At 35.0% G+C, this 18,757-nt stretch overlaps 1 protein-coding gene across 3 annotated transcripts; it reads right to left on the bottom strand.

Annotated features, from left to right (window-relative positions):
• Window positions 1-2,092: 2,092 nt before the first annotated feature.
• On the bottom strand, window positions 2,093-18,085 carry LOC128992285 (uncharacterized). 3 transcript variants are annotated; one of them, XM_054415779.1, is made up of 4 exons: window positions 17,889-18,085; window positions 15,241-15,332; window positions 11,353-12,682; window positions 2,093-4,430 (listed from the first exon to the last, which is right to left on the bottom strand). In XM_054415779.1, the coding sequence occupies exons 3-4, from the start codon at window positions 12,661-12,663 to the stop codon at window positions 4,290-4,292; spliced, it is 1,452 nt and encodes a 483-aa protein (XP_054271754.1). In that variant the 5' UTR covers window positions 12,664-12,682; window positions 15,241-15,332; window positions 17,889-18,085; the 3' UTR covers window positions 2,093-4,289. The 3 variants fall into 3 exon arrangements, with proteins under 3 accessions (XP_054271754.1, XP_054271752.1, XP_054271751.1); XM_054415777.1 differs by lacking the exon at window positions 15,241-15,332 and having other exon boundaries at window positions 17,879-18,085; XM_054415776.1 differs by lacking the exon at window positions 15,241-15,332.
• Window positions 18,086-18,757: the final 672 nt, after the last annotated feature.

Here is an 18,757-nt window from a genome sequence, read left to right as displayed (position 1 = left end):
GGAAAGTTTCTTGAGTGCAGCAAAGGCAGTTTGCTTTCGTGTTACACATCATATTTTTCCTACAATCAGTTACTATACAGTTACTACAAATCATATAAATAATTAGTCTTTCAATCAGTGTAAACAAGTTTTTAGGTTAGGTTAAATCCAAACATGGAACGAAATGGGAAACGCTGCACCAGCTGATCGTAGTCGTAATATCTTTTAGTGTTGCCAACCTATTTCCAAGCGTACATGGATTACGTGCATATTAAAAGAACACTGTTTTGTGTTGTTTGGTTGAAATACTGGTGTGTGCCAAAGTAAGGCTTTCTGTACTATAATCTGTGCAAGGAAGCCCACTTTGTCACTGTAGGAAAACACATTTTCATACACATTTAAAAGTTCAACTACCGGGGTCCTCCCCCGGAAAAATTTGTAATTTTCAAAGCAGTTTGGTGACTTTCTAAAGCCATTTTTAACACTAAACCGTGCCCAATTGTCCATAAACTCCCATTTCACCTGTTGTTTCTCATGAGCAAATAGACAATTTAAAATTAAACTATGAGGATTGCATTAATGAATTTAAAAACACGCCGTAGACTACGGCCATATCCTCCTAAAAGCCGTTTGGTGACTTATACAGCCAGTTTTAACGTCTAGAACTGTGTGCAAAACCTCCCATTTCCCCGTTTATTTGTCATGAATAAGTAGACATTTTTAAAACTAACTATGACGATCGCATTCATTCATAAATCTCAAAAAGTATTGTAGGCTACGGCCGTATCCTCACAAAAGCTGTTTACTGACTTTTTAAAGCCATTATTAATGTCTATATCTGTGTCCAACTGTCCAAAAACCTCCCGTTTCACCTGTTATTTGTCTTTGTCATGAGCAAGTAGACATTTAAAAAATCAAACTATGACGAACTTGCATTCATGAATTTCAAAACATAGGCCTACTGTAGACTACGAAGCCATATCTCCCAAAAGCCGTTTGGTGACTTTATATAAAGCCATTTCTAACGGTTAGAACTGTGCCCAATTGTCCTAAAACCTTCCATTTCACCTGTTATATACCATGCAAGCAAGTAGATACTGTTCAATACTGTTAATGCTGTTTTTTTAACCTTACATTTTTCTCCATTTCTTAGATCTGTCACATGTATAGTATCGAATTCAATGGCGTTTGAACACTAATATTTAAACCCACAATCTTACATTTTTACAAGCAGTTTTTTATATAAACAATTTGTTTTTGGCCTTCTGCTCGCTTCATTTGACAATAAACAGTTCAAGGTTCAAGTATCAACTTCCAAAAAGTATCAACTAACCTAAAAGAACTATAACCGATACTGACGACAGATACAGCAAACGAGGAGAAAAAGGTTAACATAGGCCTACATCTAAATGTTCTAATGTAGTATCATCCACTGCCGACTGACGGTGACGGAACTTACTGAAATGAAAGTATCTGACTAAATCACTGAAACGCGAGAAGAAGACATTCAAGAAGACAAGCGTCTAGGCATCCAGTGCAACTCGAAGATCGTGGATCGGAACACCCCTCCACCACCGCACCATGTCGTACGCTTCCGAATCACACAGCGAAGCGAGCACCTTGCTTGCTGGCAGCGATCGATCGGGTAAACACGCATTCTGTATGATTTTTGAAATTCCTTTTAAAATTTAGGATGGGGGACAAAACTGACTTTTCAAATATTGGGGGGGACGCTTCCCCCATGTCCCCTATGGCGGCGACGCCCGTGCACTCCACATAGTTGACTGAATTTTTATGTTTTAAGTTTGTGGGTAACAAAAACTGTTTTATAGATCCTACCTTTTAACTAGCGGCATTTTCAACTGCAGGACATTTTTAATTTTAAATATCGGGACAATAACACTTCTGCTGTGACGGGACAGCCATTGAGGAAGCGAAATTGTCTACAAGAGAAATTGCACGTTTGACGTTAGAGACAGGACCCATCCTTAATTTCTTCAATAGCCAGTTCTAAGAGATTGAGGTCTCAAAAACTGTGTTTCCCATCATATCGAGCCCTAGATATAATAAAAGCTACAAGGAAATGTAAACAATTGACATTGCTTATAAATCATCGAGTCATATATTTTGAATCTTGTTATAAAACACGTTTATCTTCTTATGTACATACATGTACAACAAATACAATAAAATAATTTATCTTCCAACAAGAAATAAAAAAAATTAAGTATTATCTGAGTATACATAAACCTCATCATAACTTAATGTTAGTAATTTGAACACATTATTAAGTTTCAATTTCACACGAAGTAAGATTATGGTGATTGAAAAGACAATAACAATTAAAATTGAAGCAAATATCCTTGTTATATAGAATAATACATTGTTATGGGTTGAATATGAGCTAGCGTTTTTTTTATTTGTAATATATAAACTGTGATCAACACGTCTCCTTGGCCCATTTCTATTCTTAGTTGTAATTAATGACTTGCCTGTTAATGTAAATTGTAATTCTATAATTTTTGCTGATGATTCAACTTTTTTCTGCAGTAGACCTAATCACAGTTTAGATAATCTTAATGTTTATATGTCCAACTGTCTCATTGAATGTAACGATTGGTTCAAAAGTAGCGGTTTCCTATTGAATAATAGTAAGACTCAATCTATTTTATTTAGTTTAAGTAACCATGATTTAAACTTTCCTCAACTCTGTGATAATGTTAAATTATTGGGTATATACCTGGATTCTAAATTAGGCTGGAGTGTGCACATTGACCATGTTTGTAGTAGGCTCTCAAGAGTTATTTACTTACTCCGCAAGCTTAAAAAATTAATCCCTAGACACTACCTACGGATGGCCTACTTTGCCTTCTTTAATAGTATTTTAAGCTACGGTATTTTGCTGTGGGGCTGTGGTCATGATGTTAGCAGAATCTTGCTCCTACAAAAGAAGGCTTTAAGAATCATTACTTTTTCTAAGTACAGAGCCCATTGCAAACCCTTGTTTATTCAGGAAAAAATACTCACTGTTTTTAATTTATTTATTTATGTGTGTCTTGTTTATGTAAAAGTTAATATTAATGCTGTAGCCTTGAGATCACATTCACATAGTTATTTTACTAGACATAGGAATAATTTAGAGTTACCTTTAGTCAGGCTAACAAAGTCACAAGAGTCTTTTTCTTATATAGGGTTAAAAATGTTTAATCGTTTGCCAGCTGAGGCACATTGTGTTGATCTTAAGTTATTTAAAAGTAAACTTTTTTGCTGGTTATTAAATCACCCTTTTTATAGTTTAAGTGAATTTTTCATGTCTGACATTGATATTAGTTTTTAGTTTCTGACTGATGTAGGCCTTAAATCTGTGTAACTTACTTTGTTGTTTAAATTATTTAAAGTAGCCTAGTTATTGAATGTTATAGGCCCTAATGCTAACCACTGGACATTTCATATTGACCTCAACTATACAAAATGTTTTTTTGTAATTTGTTGTAATAAATTCTTGATTCTTGATTCTTGTGAATGAATAAAAATCAAGTTTATTCTCAATAAAATAAAGTATTAAACTTCATGATGGTTATTTAACACATTTCAATACGTTTTTTGAACTTGGTGTAGTTGAATGATTACAATATGACCTTTGGTATTACAAAGAAGTACCAAACAAAACGTGAATAAATTAATGAATAAAAAAAAAAACTAAATCTAAAATGGTATTAGACTTCTATGTTATTATTTGTGTTTGATTACCAATATTCACCTCTTCAGAAAAAAACCTTTCTTGATTTATTTGTTACAATGCAGTCCCATCAATCCAAAGATAACTGGAACAAAACCCTTTTTATATTTACAAATCTTTGGATTACACGGAGATTTGTCATTATATATTGGTTTTACAAGCATATGATGTGTCAAACACGAAAAGTAATACATTTTGTATTCAAAGAGTAAAAATAAACTGCACTTTAGCGTAACTGTGATCAAAGGTAAACAATAAATTATGATGGGCAGTATCAGTATCCATGTAGTAAATTAGTAAAAAATGTTTCTAAAAAAAACTTGTTTTCTTCACATTTCTCAGTTCAGAAATGTTTTAGGCCTACGAAGTATTTTTTCAGAATGGGCGTTTTGAATTTGGCGGATTTTGGATTATCAGGACTGTACTGTATTTGTGTTTTAGTTGGAGATAAAAGGCTAGATTTACTGAATAATCTTGTCAAATATGACCAGAAAAACAAAAATTGCACAACAGAAACTATACATATGTTTACATATTTCCATGAACATGATTGAATCCCCAGATGATTCTTCTACCAGAAGGTGTAAACGGACATGGTGACATCAGCACAGATAACCTGTTTGATCGGGGACGGACTCGAGGCGGCCATTTCAAACCCTTGCTCGCCAGAACACTGGAGGAGCTTGTTGCTGAGATCCTTGATATCCCAAACCTGGAAGAAATTGAATCAACTATACGTTAACGTACCATTTCATCATGCAGCTTCAACGTCACTGAGCTTTCGAACAAATTATTCTACCGTATCAATTTACACTTACACAATCATTATTATTGTCCTATGCTATGCAACATGGTAAATTGCTTTTAGTTAATTCTGAGCCTAGCTTAGTGTAATCTTCAAGAACACTTTTTGCTTTTTGTTACCTCCAACATTAGTGGTTTTAAAAAATTTTAACAATAACCCGTTACAAAAATTGGCCCGAATATAAATATATAAGGAATTAACCCTCTAGAAAGGTCTTTATTGTCAATATAAAGATAGGCCTACAAAATATATCTAGGGCAAAATTATCATACAAATCATCCAGTTCGTGAATTTCAAACGTGTTTACAAAGACGAACTATTAAACAGGTCATGTTCAGTGATAACAAGATAAACGGTATCAGCAATCTGACACATACTTATTTCTCCCATCTCCTTGTAAAACACCCTTATCATAGCACATGGGTAAGCGTTGAGAGTATCTTTGATAATTTATGGGGAAAATCACAGAAGTTTCAAAGCTTTTAAACCGTAATTTAACAGCAATAGGGGTTGAACAATTTAGTTTTATAGTTAAAAGGACTATAACATGCACAATTTTGATGAAAATTGGTAATTATTATTTTAAAATCAGAATTTTTGTTAGCCTATTCAATTTTTATGGGGAAAATAATCAAAGTTGCAATAGCTTTTGAACTGTAATTTTCACAGCAATAGGGTTACTAGTACTACTTAGTTTTGAGTCAAAAGGACTTTAACACCCGTGTGTGTTTCCTAGTCCACCATCGGGCGCCTCCCCAGGTGGCGGATAGGGGAAAGCCTGCTGGGTAGTAGGTACCGGGTTTACCCGGGGCGGACCAAAACTAGGACTGCTGCCTTGCAGTTTAGAGTTGGATCTCTAAAGGCTAGAGGAGAAAACCTTGATAAAAAACCTGGTCCTCCAAGTTGGGGGTTATGCGGTAGGCCAGCTCCCTGCCCATGTGAAAAGCAGATTGCTACAAAACCCAGCAGTGAAAAGCCTCGGATGTTTGACGGACTTAACAGGATACGAAACCGGCGACGAAAATGGACATTGACTTTCGGAATATGGAATATACAAGGCCTTGGAACCAAACAAAAGGAAGTTTTGTGGGAGCTAACCAGACTGAATATAGATGTTGATATTTTGCCAGAGACTAGGAAGAAAGGGACAGGAAGTGAAAAGTTAGGAGAATTTTCCCATTTTTACAGTGGTGTGGACAAGAGCTGTAGAGCAAAAGCAGGAGTGGCATTATTGATAAGAAAGAAGTTGGTAAGGCATATTGAGTCTTGGGAGGCGATAAATGAACGAATAATGACACTGCGTCTTAGAGTAAGAGGGCATAAGGATGTGATAGTTGGAGTTTATGCACCTAACGATGATGCAAATGTAGGAGTGAAAGAGACTTTTTATGAAACCCTTACCTCGGTCATTGAAGGGATACCGCAGGATTGTGAAGTGGTCTTAGCAGGGGACTTTAATGGAAGAGTTGGAAAAGATCAAAACAGTGAAATAGTGGGGCCGCATGGAGAGGACATAATAAATGACAATGGTGAAAGATTGAGGGATTTAGTTGGTCAGTTTGATCTGAAGATACCGAATGGGGTTTTCAAGCATAAGGAAATACATAAATATACGTGGCACCAGGATACGAGAGGGTTAAAGTAAATCATAGATTATTTAATTGTCAAGCAGACAGCAAAACTGAAAATTCAGGATGTTCGAGTGAAAAGGGGAGCTGAGTGCGGAAGTGATCATTGGTTGTTGGAAGCTAAGGTGTATATCCCCTTCAATGACAGAGGGGTGAAACATGATGAGGGATTGGGACAGAGAGAAGGCTTACACTTAGATTTGTTAAGTTTTAACTTGGATAGTTTGGATAACTACAGTACTAGGATGTTGTATAAAAGGAGATTACAGGAAAAATTGGTGGTAGAAGAGAGATCAATTGAGGAAGAATATGAGCACATTAAGTCAGCTATCCAGGAAGCGGCATCGGAAGCTTTGGGGATGAAGGAGAGAGTTGAGAAACCCCAGTGGTGGAATCAGGAGGTGGTAGAGTTGGTTAAAGAAAAGAAGGAGGCTTACCTGAAATATTTAAATGATGGAAGTGACAGGAACAAAGAAAGGTATAGAAGATTGACAAGAGATGTTAAATACATTGTTAGACAGAGTAAAGAAGAGAGCTGGAGAAGAGGTGTGAGTACATTGAGAGTATGTTGGGAGGATGTAAGAGTCATGAGGCTTGGAGAACATTGAGAATAATGAAAACATCAAAAAGAGAGAGGTTTAAGATTGATAGCATAACATTGAAGGACTGGAAGGAGTATTTTGGGAAGTTATTACAAGAGGACAGAGCTGAGTTCATGCATCACGAGGGGCCAGGGAATGCCATGCAGGATAGGGTGGAAATAAGCATGCAGAATATGGAGGCAGCAGTGAGAGCAATAAAGATAAGGAAGTCCCCAGGATTTGGATCTGTGTATCCTGAGTTAGTGAATTTCGGGCCACCAGAATTGATTGCAATGTTAAGAGTATTATTTGAAAGATGTCTCAATGGAGAAGATATTCCCGGAGAGTGGAGGAGTTGTTACATCACACCTATTCATAAGAAGGGAAATAAGGAGGACCCCAAGAATTATAGAGGTTTGGCAGTAATACCTTTCATTGGTCGTTTGTACTCAAAGATTTTAAAAGATATTTTGAAAAAGAGACTGCAAATTTACAACAAGAAGAACAAGCAGGATTTCGAGCAGGACGATCAACGGTGGATAATATTTTTGTATTGAAGCATTTGGTGGAAAGAAGATGTATGTATGGCAAAGAGACGCATGTGGCATTTTTAGATTTAGAAAAGGCTTATGACAATGTCCCTATTGAAGCTTTATGGGGGCAGCTGAAGAAGATGAATATTAGTCCTGTCTTGATCCTTGCCGTACAAAATTTGTACAAGGAGAATACAGCTCGAGTTCGGTTAGGAAATGAGCTAAGTGATATATTTCGAGTCATGAATGGCCTGAGGCAAGGGTGTGGTTTATCGCCAACGCTGTTTAAACTTTATCTTATTGGCATTTTAAGAAATTGGCAGAGGAGGTGTGAGCCTATGGGAGTACAACTAGAAGAAAGTCGTTTGTTCACCTTGTATTTTAATTTATTTGATAGAGAGGACTTGAGCTACATGGTCAGGAAATTGAAAGAAGAATACGAGTTAAATGGACTGGTAATGAATGTGGGGAAGTTTGAGTATCTGGTGGTTGGGAGCGACATAGTGGAGAACCTGCCTTTAGAAGATGGAGAAGTCAAGGGGGTCAGAAGAGCTAAATATTTAGGAGTGATATTTGACAAGTCTGGAAGCAGTGGTGTGGAAGTTGAGGAGAGGATTCAGAAGGGAAGGAAAGTGACAAGGGCTTTTAATTCTGTTTGGTGGGATAGGGGTGTGTCAACAGGGTGTCTACTACATTCTGGATAAAAAATTCATGGACAATTCCCGTACATTTAAGGACTTTTGTCGGTGTGATAACAGAATAATATTCCTGATTTGTCAAACTGTATTAATCTTGTTCTTCATTGTAGTTGTTCCAGAGAGAAAAGTAAATAATAATAGACAAGAATTAAATTTCAAAATAGAAACTTATTGAAAGTAAACAAACATATACTTTAGGTACAGCTTTAATAGTGTAACAGAAAAACGCAATCATTGTCTCCTGCAATAGCGACAAAATCCTAAATATCTCCATCGGTCACGGAAACATCATAACATAGCTTATCCGATCCAGGCGGATTAATTTGGCATTATTCGCCCTGGCACAACGTTAGGTTCTCGACTACTTTTGAAAAAAATTTGTAATGCATAATGAATGAATATATTGTAACTCGGTTCTAGGTACAAAATCGGTATGGTAAGCGGCTACCAGTAAGCACAGAGTAAGATTATTGTCTTTTCATCTGCAAAGTTAATATTGACACATAACGATCATTAGTTAATCTTAGGCTCAATTACATTTTCTTAGTATATTTTACAGCTCTTTCAAAGAGTCAAAATACCCAGGCCTAGGCCTAATTATTTAGGAGGGCCTATATAAACTGAGTAACAAACAATGAGGTTATAATATCAGCAAAGTCACTACAATATCATCATTCTAGTTCATAAGATTTAGAATGCTTAAAGCATACAACGCAATAAATTAATAAATATGGGAAATAAAAAAAATTTAAACCTGAACGCCAACAATGTACAAAGATACAGAAAATGCAATGAAATAATTTGAAACCAAGTAGGCCTACGTAGTGATAAAAAATTAATGCAATCAACAATGCTTGTGGTTTTGTCAATTGAAAGATAAAATATCCATAACAAAGGGGTTTAACTTAACAAAATAAGACTGTAGATTAGTTACATGTTTTATATGAAACCGAAACCATAAACAGTTTTATGGCACTAGGCAATGGCCAGCGGCAAATTGAATGTTCAAGACGAAAATACAAGTAAGAAGTGAAATTTAACAGCCATTATAAAACCATTATTTCCATGATAAAATATGTTTCTAATATATGGGATATATGGGATCTAATAATGATTACTCTAGTAATAAATAAAGAAGTTGTAAAGAAATAAAAGTGATAACACTTTTATGAGCTAAGCTACTACTGAGTCAACAGTTCTTGGAAGTACTTGATTGTCGTGATAAAATATTAATGGGTTTGAGACTGCTAATGGGGTTTTTATTGCATAATTACTCTAGTAATAAATTATGAAATTGTAAACAAACATCTGATAAACCTTTTATGTGCTCCTAACCAACTAGCGATTGATAAAATTATGGCCCATTAAAAATCTAAGGACATAGTCTGGTATTTAAGGACAATTCCCATACATTTCATGGCCAGTAAAAAATTAAGTACAATTCCCGGTTTTCCCGGATTTCCCGGTTGGTAGACACCCTGGTCAAAGAAAACAAAGAAGAGGATTTATAAGTCTATGGTGCAGACTGTGGTATTGTATGGCTTGGAAGTCTGGGAGTTGAAACAAAGGAACACTGGAAAGTTGTTGGCTACGGAGATGGATGTACTCAGGAGGAGTTGTAGGAAGACAAGATTGGACAGGGTGAGGAACGAAGATATTAGAAGAGAAATGGAAGTGGAAGGAGACATAATAGATGAGGTTCAAAGAAAACAGTTGGTCTGGTTCGGCCATATAAATCGGATGGAGGAGGGTCGGCTCCCACGGCAGGTTATGAACTGGGTTCCACCTTGGAGGAAAAAGAGAGGACGACCCAGGCGCAGTTGGCGGATGGGGATTCAGGAGGCAATGGCGACGAGAGGCCTTGAGATCGGCGACTGTGCCGATAAGACAGCTTTGGAAGCTGGGAGCGGAGAGACGGCGCGAGCTGTAGAGATCCGCAACAAGTAACAAGTAAGTAAGGACTTTAACATACTACATTTTAATCAAATTGTTCAGGGGCCATTTTTGGGAAAATTTAATATTTTCTTGAATGTGTTTTGTTTTCATGTGTTTCTAGGTTGCGTCCCCATCTCAATGATTGATAATTGATAAAAGGTTAGCAAACGTAAATTTGAAGTGTACTGTAAACTATAAATGTTGATGATATGTCTATCTGCAAATAAATAAGGCGAAGGAGTTAATTTCAGTTAAAGTTTGCTTTACATAGTTATTTTATAGACCCACTTAGCTGTTTCTTAGGATTTAATTTCCCTTGCTATTCCATACGACTTGACGCTCAACAATTAATTAGTAAATATTTAATGTTTGGGGTTATTCAGGCAACATTAAATTCACTGACAGTTTTTACTTTCTCCCCCTATACCATAGTATATGGAGAAAGTATTGTTTTCGTCAAAATTTTCGAGTTTGAGTTTTGAGTGGATATATTCGTTTTGGGTCCCCCTGGACCCAAAAAAGTGGTTTTCGAAGTGATGTCTGTGTGTGTGTGTGCGTGTGTGTGTGTCTGTGTGTCTGGATGTGTACAGAGCTAGAGACCACACCTGTGGTCCAATTTCGATGAAATTTGGTATGTATGTTCTAACCCGTGGTATCTCCAGGGGTTTTTTTCATTTTTTTGAAATTTTGATTTTTAATGGGGATTTTCCCATAAAAAACAGGAAAAATCGGATTTTCTCAAAAATGGCCCGAACGATTTTGATAAAAATTTAGTATGTTGTAGCCCTTTAAATTCTGAACAAAATGGTACAAATCCCATTTCTGTAAAAATTACGGTTCAAAAGTTATATGGTAAATTATGTTATTTTTCCATAAAAACCCCATAAAATAACAAAAAATAGGATTTTATACAAAAATCGGGTTTTGGTTTAACATAGTATGTTATGGTCCTTACAATTTTGATAGTTTTTTTACTTTTAGAAAATGTTTATTTCTAATGGTGATTTTCCCATAAAACCTCATAAAATAACGGAAAAATAGGATTTTCCCAAAAATGGCCCAAACGATTTTGATAAAAATTTAGTATGTTATAGTCCTTTATATTCTGAACAAAATGGTACAAATCCCATTTCTGTAAAAATTACGGTTCAAAAGTAATTGTAAATTATAATATTTTCCCATAAAAAAACAAAAAATCAGATTTTTTCCAAAATTGGCCCGATCGATTTTGATAAAAATTTTGTATGTTATAGTCCTTTAAATTCTGAAGAAAATTATACAAATCCCATTTCCGTATATTTACTCTCACCGCTTACACATGATAAAGGTTGTTGACAAACTTATGGGAGAAAGTATGTGTCAGAATGCTGATACCGTTTATTTCATTATCTTGTTGACCTACAACTCATTGGGCCTAAGCATCAAACATTCTAAAAGTCTTGAGTGCAACTTACTTCCTGATAATATACTGGGCAGCCTGGACTTCCCCCTCTCTGCAGCAGCCAAACGACTACGAATCTGGGTTCGATAACACTCAATCGTCGGACAAATGAGTAAAAGCTGAACTCCACACAGTAGACTATCTCTCTATTGTGTATGTCCATCACATTCATACAGTTGAACATACAATAGAGCAAGTAGGATCCCACCAACTGCATCTGCTCAGAGTTTGTGTATTCTCCAATCTCTTTCACTGCAAGAAGCTTGCCCGATGTATAACCGTAGAACTTGATGATACCGGGATGAGAGGTAAACGTAACAATTATATTTTGTGTACAACCGCACCACACAACGACTCCGTCAAAAGTGATATTAGTTTCTTTGAACTTAAGCTTTTTAAAATCATAAACAAAAATTTGTGAATGTAAAACTCTTGGAACATCGATAAAGACCATACGAATTAAGCCTTTGTTGTCATCGATTCTAAAAATGTTGGTAAAAGCTATTTCATAGCCTTCAAACAAGCTTTTCCACATAGATTCGTATTTCACTTTTCCACCGGTGTTTATTTCCCAAATGTGCATTGTCAAATCTGTGAGAGGATTTGGTATCCTTTTATATCCGACAATCATACTTCCAAACTGACAGTAGCGAAAATCATCGTCTTCATTGATTAAATTGATATCCGTTTTGTCTGTGACTTCCCATAAAGTCGGTGGTAGAGGTTTGTCCTCCTCTAATATACATCTTGATTTTGCTTTGATTGAGGTCCCACTAGACCGCAAGTCATAAATAGACAAAACATTCCATTGAGTCACCAGAACGTACCTCTCTGCTAGGAAAATGTTGATTATGGCACAGTCTCCAAATAAAGCTATTGTTGAGTGAAGTATAGGGTCATTGTGTATGTTCCAAATTTCCAATTCGGTCGTAGTCCTTACAAACAGCCAATGGGTTCCTTCAAAATCGATTTTCACTTCTGCCGAGATTACTCCTACATAAGATCTAAAATCAGAAATCAAGAAATTTTCTCCTTTCCAGTTATTTATTAAATGTGTTTGCCTCATGTAACGGATGCGCCACTCACAAAGTGGCTGCAGACGCTCTTCGTTTTCCAAGGGCATTGTAAAAACTGGCTTAACCAGAGATTGAACATTTTCTAAATAATTTGAAATGCTTTTTATACAAAATCTTTTCCAGAACACATCAGCATTAAACCTTTCTCTCCATGCTAAACTGACAGCGCTGCAAGATAGCAAGTCCTTCACGGAGAAGTAGCCTACGATCAACTCAAGTACTTCTTCTGGTAATATCGTCAATGCCATCTTCTAGGTACCTTCTGACCTGGAAAGTAATTTTACATTAGCATCAAAACTCACTTACAGTAAAAAGCAAACTCATTAACTCTTATAGTTTGTTTTAGAAACTGATTTAGAATTATTGAAAGAATCAGAGTATATATTATTTGGATATGCAGTTAATATAGTGGTTGTACACTAGAATAAATGAGGAATTCATGGCTAGTTCAGGATTTGTGAGGGTGTCAATAAAAATGATGTGTATTGGTGCTATTGGGCATAGCAAAAAACTATCAAATGGTTTAAAATTGATGTTTAGCTGCAACCACGAAAAAAATCTATATTTTAGCCTTTTAGATTAGGTAGAGCAAGGCAACAATAGCATTACGGCCTGTTTATTCAGTGTTGCCTTGCCTATTGGCTAAATTTGTTTAGGACTTAATCTGTTTGGCCCCCAAATAAACTGGCCCTGACTGGCTTTATAACTATTGACTACCACTGTCTGTAGTACAAATTTCAAACTACAATTATATAACAAAATGGTGCCAACCAGTTCCATTGCAAGCTATGACATTGTTATGCTTGCAACGAATCTAGTCAGTATAATTTTGTTCACACACATTTGGATTACGATGAAGGAGCCTACTATGTAGGCCTAAACCATGAACCTAAAACAAAAAAAATAATTTTTACTGATATATGTGTTTGTGTATATTTATGTATTTATGAATATAATCAAAATATTACTTGCTTCTTGACTTTTTTTGAGTTTGAAAGAGTGAATCTGTCACTCGTTACTCCTTAGGTACCTTACTGTAAGGTCCAGTGCTCAATTTGATAAAAAAGAGGTGCCGGAACTGTGACTTATTTAATGTGATTAGAACCTATTTATGCCAATATTTTTATCTTTCTAAAAAATAGAGGTACCGGGAACTCCAATCCACCGCGTTCCCCCCCAAATCGAGCACTAGTAAGGCCTACCACACACATTCCGACCCGGCTTGTGGCTAGAACTGTACAGTTTGGCCGGAGTAGTTTTCTGCCCTCACACGCACCCTATGTGCGAACCAGCCTGTGCATACATGCCGCACATTCTAATGTGTAGGATTTATTCTTAACATGACAACTATTAAACATCTTGAGGCAATGGCCGTGATAGTGTGTGCGAATAGGAAAAAGCGTACAAGAAGCATGTGTGGTCGAAGTTATGGCTTGAAGGAAATAAATTGTTTATATGTTAAATTTATTAACCAAACTTCAGTGTTATCCAACAAGATATTGAAGGAACTATTAACAAATGGACAAACCAACTTACCTGAAGTTATAAAAATGGTTAAACACTTTTCATTGCCAATCAAGACACTGTTAAATGAGGCAAGCCATAACGCCTAAAAATAATGGTGACATTGCAATACTTGGATACAGGCAGGACACTGGAAGATCTTAAGTTCTTAGTTCAACCTAACTAGATTTGGTGTCTCGGACTGCGGGATTCGACATACATGTACAGTTCCGCCTTAAGGCCAAGCTACCTTGAGGCAGGACCTCATTGGTTTCCTATCCTGCCGGCCTGCCGTTGATCTGTTTCAAGGAATTGTCTCACACTGGCCGTTCTTTCTTCAGTCTAGGGCTGTACAGTCCTGACCTTGAGACCAAACTGAACACGTGTGGTAGGCCTAAGACGACAACTTAAGCAGAGATTAATTGGATTTATGAGAGGGTGCACTATCTGTTAAACCAATGGTTTTGGGGTACAGTAGGATTACAGTTCTGGAGAGAGCCTAAATAAGGATTAATATTATACAATAGTAGCTCATTGTTTTCATACAATATGATATCGATAGTATTGAATAGTAATATGGTAAGTTGATCTTAGTTGGTTCTGAGCCTAGCTTAGTGTAATCTTCAAGAAAACTTTTTGCTTTCTGTTACCTCCCACATCAGTGGTTGCGGTTTTTAAGCCTTAGGGTCCTTTTAAGAAGACTCTTTCACACTGAGCTGTGGTAGTTTGGTTAATTTGGTTATTTTATTTTATGATTATAACAAACAAGGCAACATTTATTTAGACTTAAAAAAAGTTGATATGATGTTTAATTTGTAAAGGAGACAAATTTAGGTACCTACCCAAATATACCAATTTGTTTGTGTCCTTTTTTCATGAGTTAAGGAATAAGTTTAAGGCAAATGGTAATGGTACTTTGTTTCTCATTTAACGCTCATGTACGCTTAACAAATTTGCACGTGCTCAGTCTTTGGTTTAAAGGCTAATAGGCTATTGGCAAAAGGGTAAGATATAAACTTGAACCAACCTGACCAACTAGGGTTAGCCTACATGTTAACATTAGCGATAAGGTAATAATATCATGAGTATCATAATTCGCTATCAAATCAAATTGATTATAAACAGAGAGAAGTAAGACACAGAGAATAAAAATATACAGGAAACATTCAATGGTACGTACTTAAGTGGTGTCTAAAACTAGTGCTGGTGTCTAGCGCAATGAACCCCCTCCGCCCCCCTTCACCATTATGTAGGCCTTACAACACTCATGGTGGACGAAGAGCTTGTTCCCTGTACAATTGGAATTTCTCCACAATACTCACCGTTCAGGCTCTTCTTTGCTCGTCACAAGTATCTTAAAAAACTTATATTTCTGCAAAGCTGAAACGCACAGGGCTACAGTTCCACAGCGAACCTGCGATATATTATCGGATGAATAACTACAAATAAATATAAATTTATACGGTTCAATGTTTATCGCATCTAATTTAATTTTACCATATAATATAAATATAGGCTGAACAAAAACATTTACAAAGCTGTTATTATTTTATAGGTAGGCCTACCTACCGGTACTTAGTTTAAATTCTTAGATATTTAAGAATAAAAAATGAAAGAAACCATGAATTCTTAAAAAGTGGTGTAAATTCTGACAATCTCGCATATCACCTTTGTGAATAACTTATATCAACTTATATGGGGATGAAGTTGTCAGGACAAGACCCTTTTCTTCATTTCATTCTAGGTCAATTACAATATTATACCCTAGATTGTCGGTCTTTTAGTTTGTATTGTTTGTTTTGTTACTTTTCATAAAAGGTACAGTTCCGTAGAGAACCTGCAATATATAATCGGATGAATAACGTTATATATCGATAATTATCTGATTCAATATATCGTTCATATGTTTTTTTCCACTAATTTATGTAGGTAAACATCAATTGAGTTATGATTTGTTTACGTTTTTATTGATATTTTTTTAAAATTAATATTTAAAAAAATATATAGCCTATATATAGGCTATATTACCAAAAACAAATAGGCTAATATTTATTAATAAAAAAACAAAAAATAACAACAACTACACAGTCCACAAACTATGAAAACGATCTAAAGTTAATGTTTTTGTTATTGTTTTTATTTATCATAGCATATGGTTTAAAATATTCAATGCAATATTAACATCAAATCGGAAACATATTGATAAAACTTATATTGTTACTCATCCAATGATAAGTAATATTGCAGGTTCTCTGCCGAACTGTACCCTTCATAAAATATATATTTTGTTATTGGTTAACTTTTTTAAATATTAATCATTTAATTTATTAAATGCCAATAAATTTAAGCAATTCATCAAAACTCAATCGATGTTTTCATTGGATAAGTTACCAAATATTTGGTAATCAATGTATCGATTAGGATAAAATTGATATTGATCGTTATTCATCAGATACCTAATAAGTTATATCGCAGGTATTGATCGTTATTCATCAGATAATAAGTTATATCGTAAGTTCTATGCGATACATTGGTTACTTAATGGCAGACTGGGTAGGAACTGTACCCGCGCACAGTTGTCCTATAAGCTTGTGAGTTATCCTCTATAGGCCTACCTTAAGTTACTTTTCTGTGTTACAATCTTGAATAACCTAATGATGAATTATCTTACTATGGAAAAATCTATTTAACTATGTAGGCTAGTAGAGTCCAGTAATTTCTGTCTGGTTACTTTTAAAGCAAGATTGGTATCGCTTAACCCTTGATCTGGCGTTGGTCCCTAGGGGACCAGAAAATGTTGAGTTCTCAGTGGCGGTGGTCCGCTAGGGACCAGAACGACATGGTCCGGAACTTTCTATTGTTAAAATACTAAAACAGTTTTAAACCGCAATGAATCTTATACCATTAGAAAGATGAGATTCTGAGGATTCATTTTCATACATAAAACATTATTGAGCGAGTATTATGTAGCGAGAAACATAGTTTGAAAAACTAGAGCGTTCAAAATAGATTTTGGCGGTGGAAAGTTTTGGTCACCTGACTACAAAAACAGCTGTTTTTGGCGATTGTCAATTAAATTGTATACAATATTAGTACATATTCTGAAACTACAATAAGTTCCCTACAATTACCTCTGAATCTATGAGGTTGATTGTAAAAATTTTATTTGTTTTTAAAAATGTCATAAAAATTATGTTTTCGTAAAAAAATCTTCGAAATTTTACATTCCGACGTAAATTTCTTTGAAATTTTAGAATTCAACTACATATAACTATATATTTTCAGAAAGGTCTTTTATTTCGTATTGTACAGTATCATTTTATAAAATTTTGTTGATGCATTCTATTATTTCCTAGGTGACAAAAAAAGTTTTGTAGTTTTAAAAAAAATGAAATGTATATGTAGAATTTATTTTTTTATAATTTTATTTTTATGAGTATTTAAAAAACATTGATATTTCTACGTAGGGAATCATATTTCACACAACCTTTACATTTAGATCAAATGTCTAAAAAAATTATTTTGTAGTTTTCTTGTGGGTTGCTTTTGAAATTTCTAATTTGCATAATCCAAAAATTTGCAAACCTTTTGCTACTACGCCTAAACGCATTGCTAGGAAAAAATTATTTTTATATTATTATATTCTAAATTTATCACTGAAACAGAAAATATGTATATGTGTGTACTTATATTCACAAATAAATGTTCTGTGGCAAAATATATGGTACCACTACAAAAGCACCAAAATATGCCCGCCACTGGTGAATAAAATGACCGCCAGATCTAGGGTTAAATTAGGCCTTAAACTCAACAAATTGATTTAAAAAATATTAATTTGTATCTAGCCTAGCTAGGCCCATGGTGGAAGTAAATTTAGCTAGGCCTACCATGGTAAACATTAACCTAATTCACATTTAAAATTTGGCAATCGATGTCTGATCTTGAAAACCTTAAACTTACTTTATCTTACCATCACATTGGTCAAAACTCATATTATATTCACAGGGTTTTGATATATTGTTCAAAAGTAATATCAAACTTTTATTACTTCCACAATGATATTAAGTTAGTACATCAGCGGACAGTGCCAAATTATTACGCCTAACTTCAATCAAACTGATAAGGTGAAAACAAAAACACTTTACAACAGCCAAGCCAAGACCAAAACTTCGCATTATTTTCAGTTGCAGTTCACAATCAATCACAAACCACAACAAAAACAAACAAACAGACAAGGCCATCAAATCAAACATCTGATCAGATCAGCTGGTTAAATGGATATACTCAGCCATTGACTATAAAAATTGAGCTAACATTGAATGCACATATTGTGTAGCGTTGATTATTGATTTCCAAAATCGATGGTCACATTTTTAGCAACAGCCAATATTGACTGTAACATTGTAGCATTTTATATTTTGTATTTTTTGTCACTCTTTAAAAACAAATTCAAGTTAGTATTTTCCTTTTTTTTTAGGTCTGCTCAATCATGAAATATTCTAACATGTTAGTTCAAATTTGTCAGTTAAACCAGAAATTTAAATATTTGCAAGATCCTGTAAGGAAAAGAGATGACAATTTGATTGGCCAGGGTAACTCAGTCATTGTTTGAAGCACATGGTCTTTTTATTATCAGCCAATCACAGGGTTGCCTTGGTCAGACAAAACTTAATCACCCTTCTTGTCCGGCCTCAGTTGTGCAAAACCAGTTGATAAGTAAAGTATTAGTTTCTTAGTTCTTTTGGTCAGTTACCGTTTTGGGTAAGTCTCTTACAAGTTTTAAATTTAGTTAGTTTTATTTTAAATATGATAACAGATGTCCTCTCTTTTTCAGATTTT

Source organism: Macrosteles quadrilineatus, unplaced genomic scaffold, assembly GCF_028750875.1.
Source record: "Macrosteles quadrilineatus isolate MER2022 unplaced genomic scaffold, UCM_ALF_1.0 Scaffold_4__1_contigs__length_99947679, whole genome shotgun sequence".
In the NCBI taxonomy this organism is placed as follows: Eukaryota; Metazoa; Arthropoda; class Insecta; order Hemiptera; family Cicadellidae; genus Macrosteles; species Macrosteles quadrilineatus.
The sequence above is the reverse complement of the archived record's forward strand: the minus strand, read 5'-3'. Positions and strand labels throughout refer to the sequence as shown.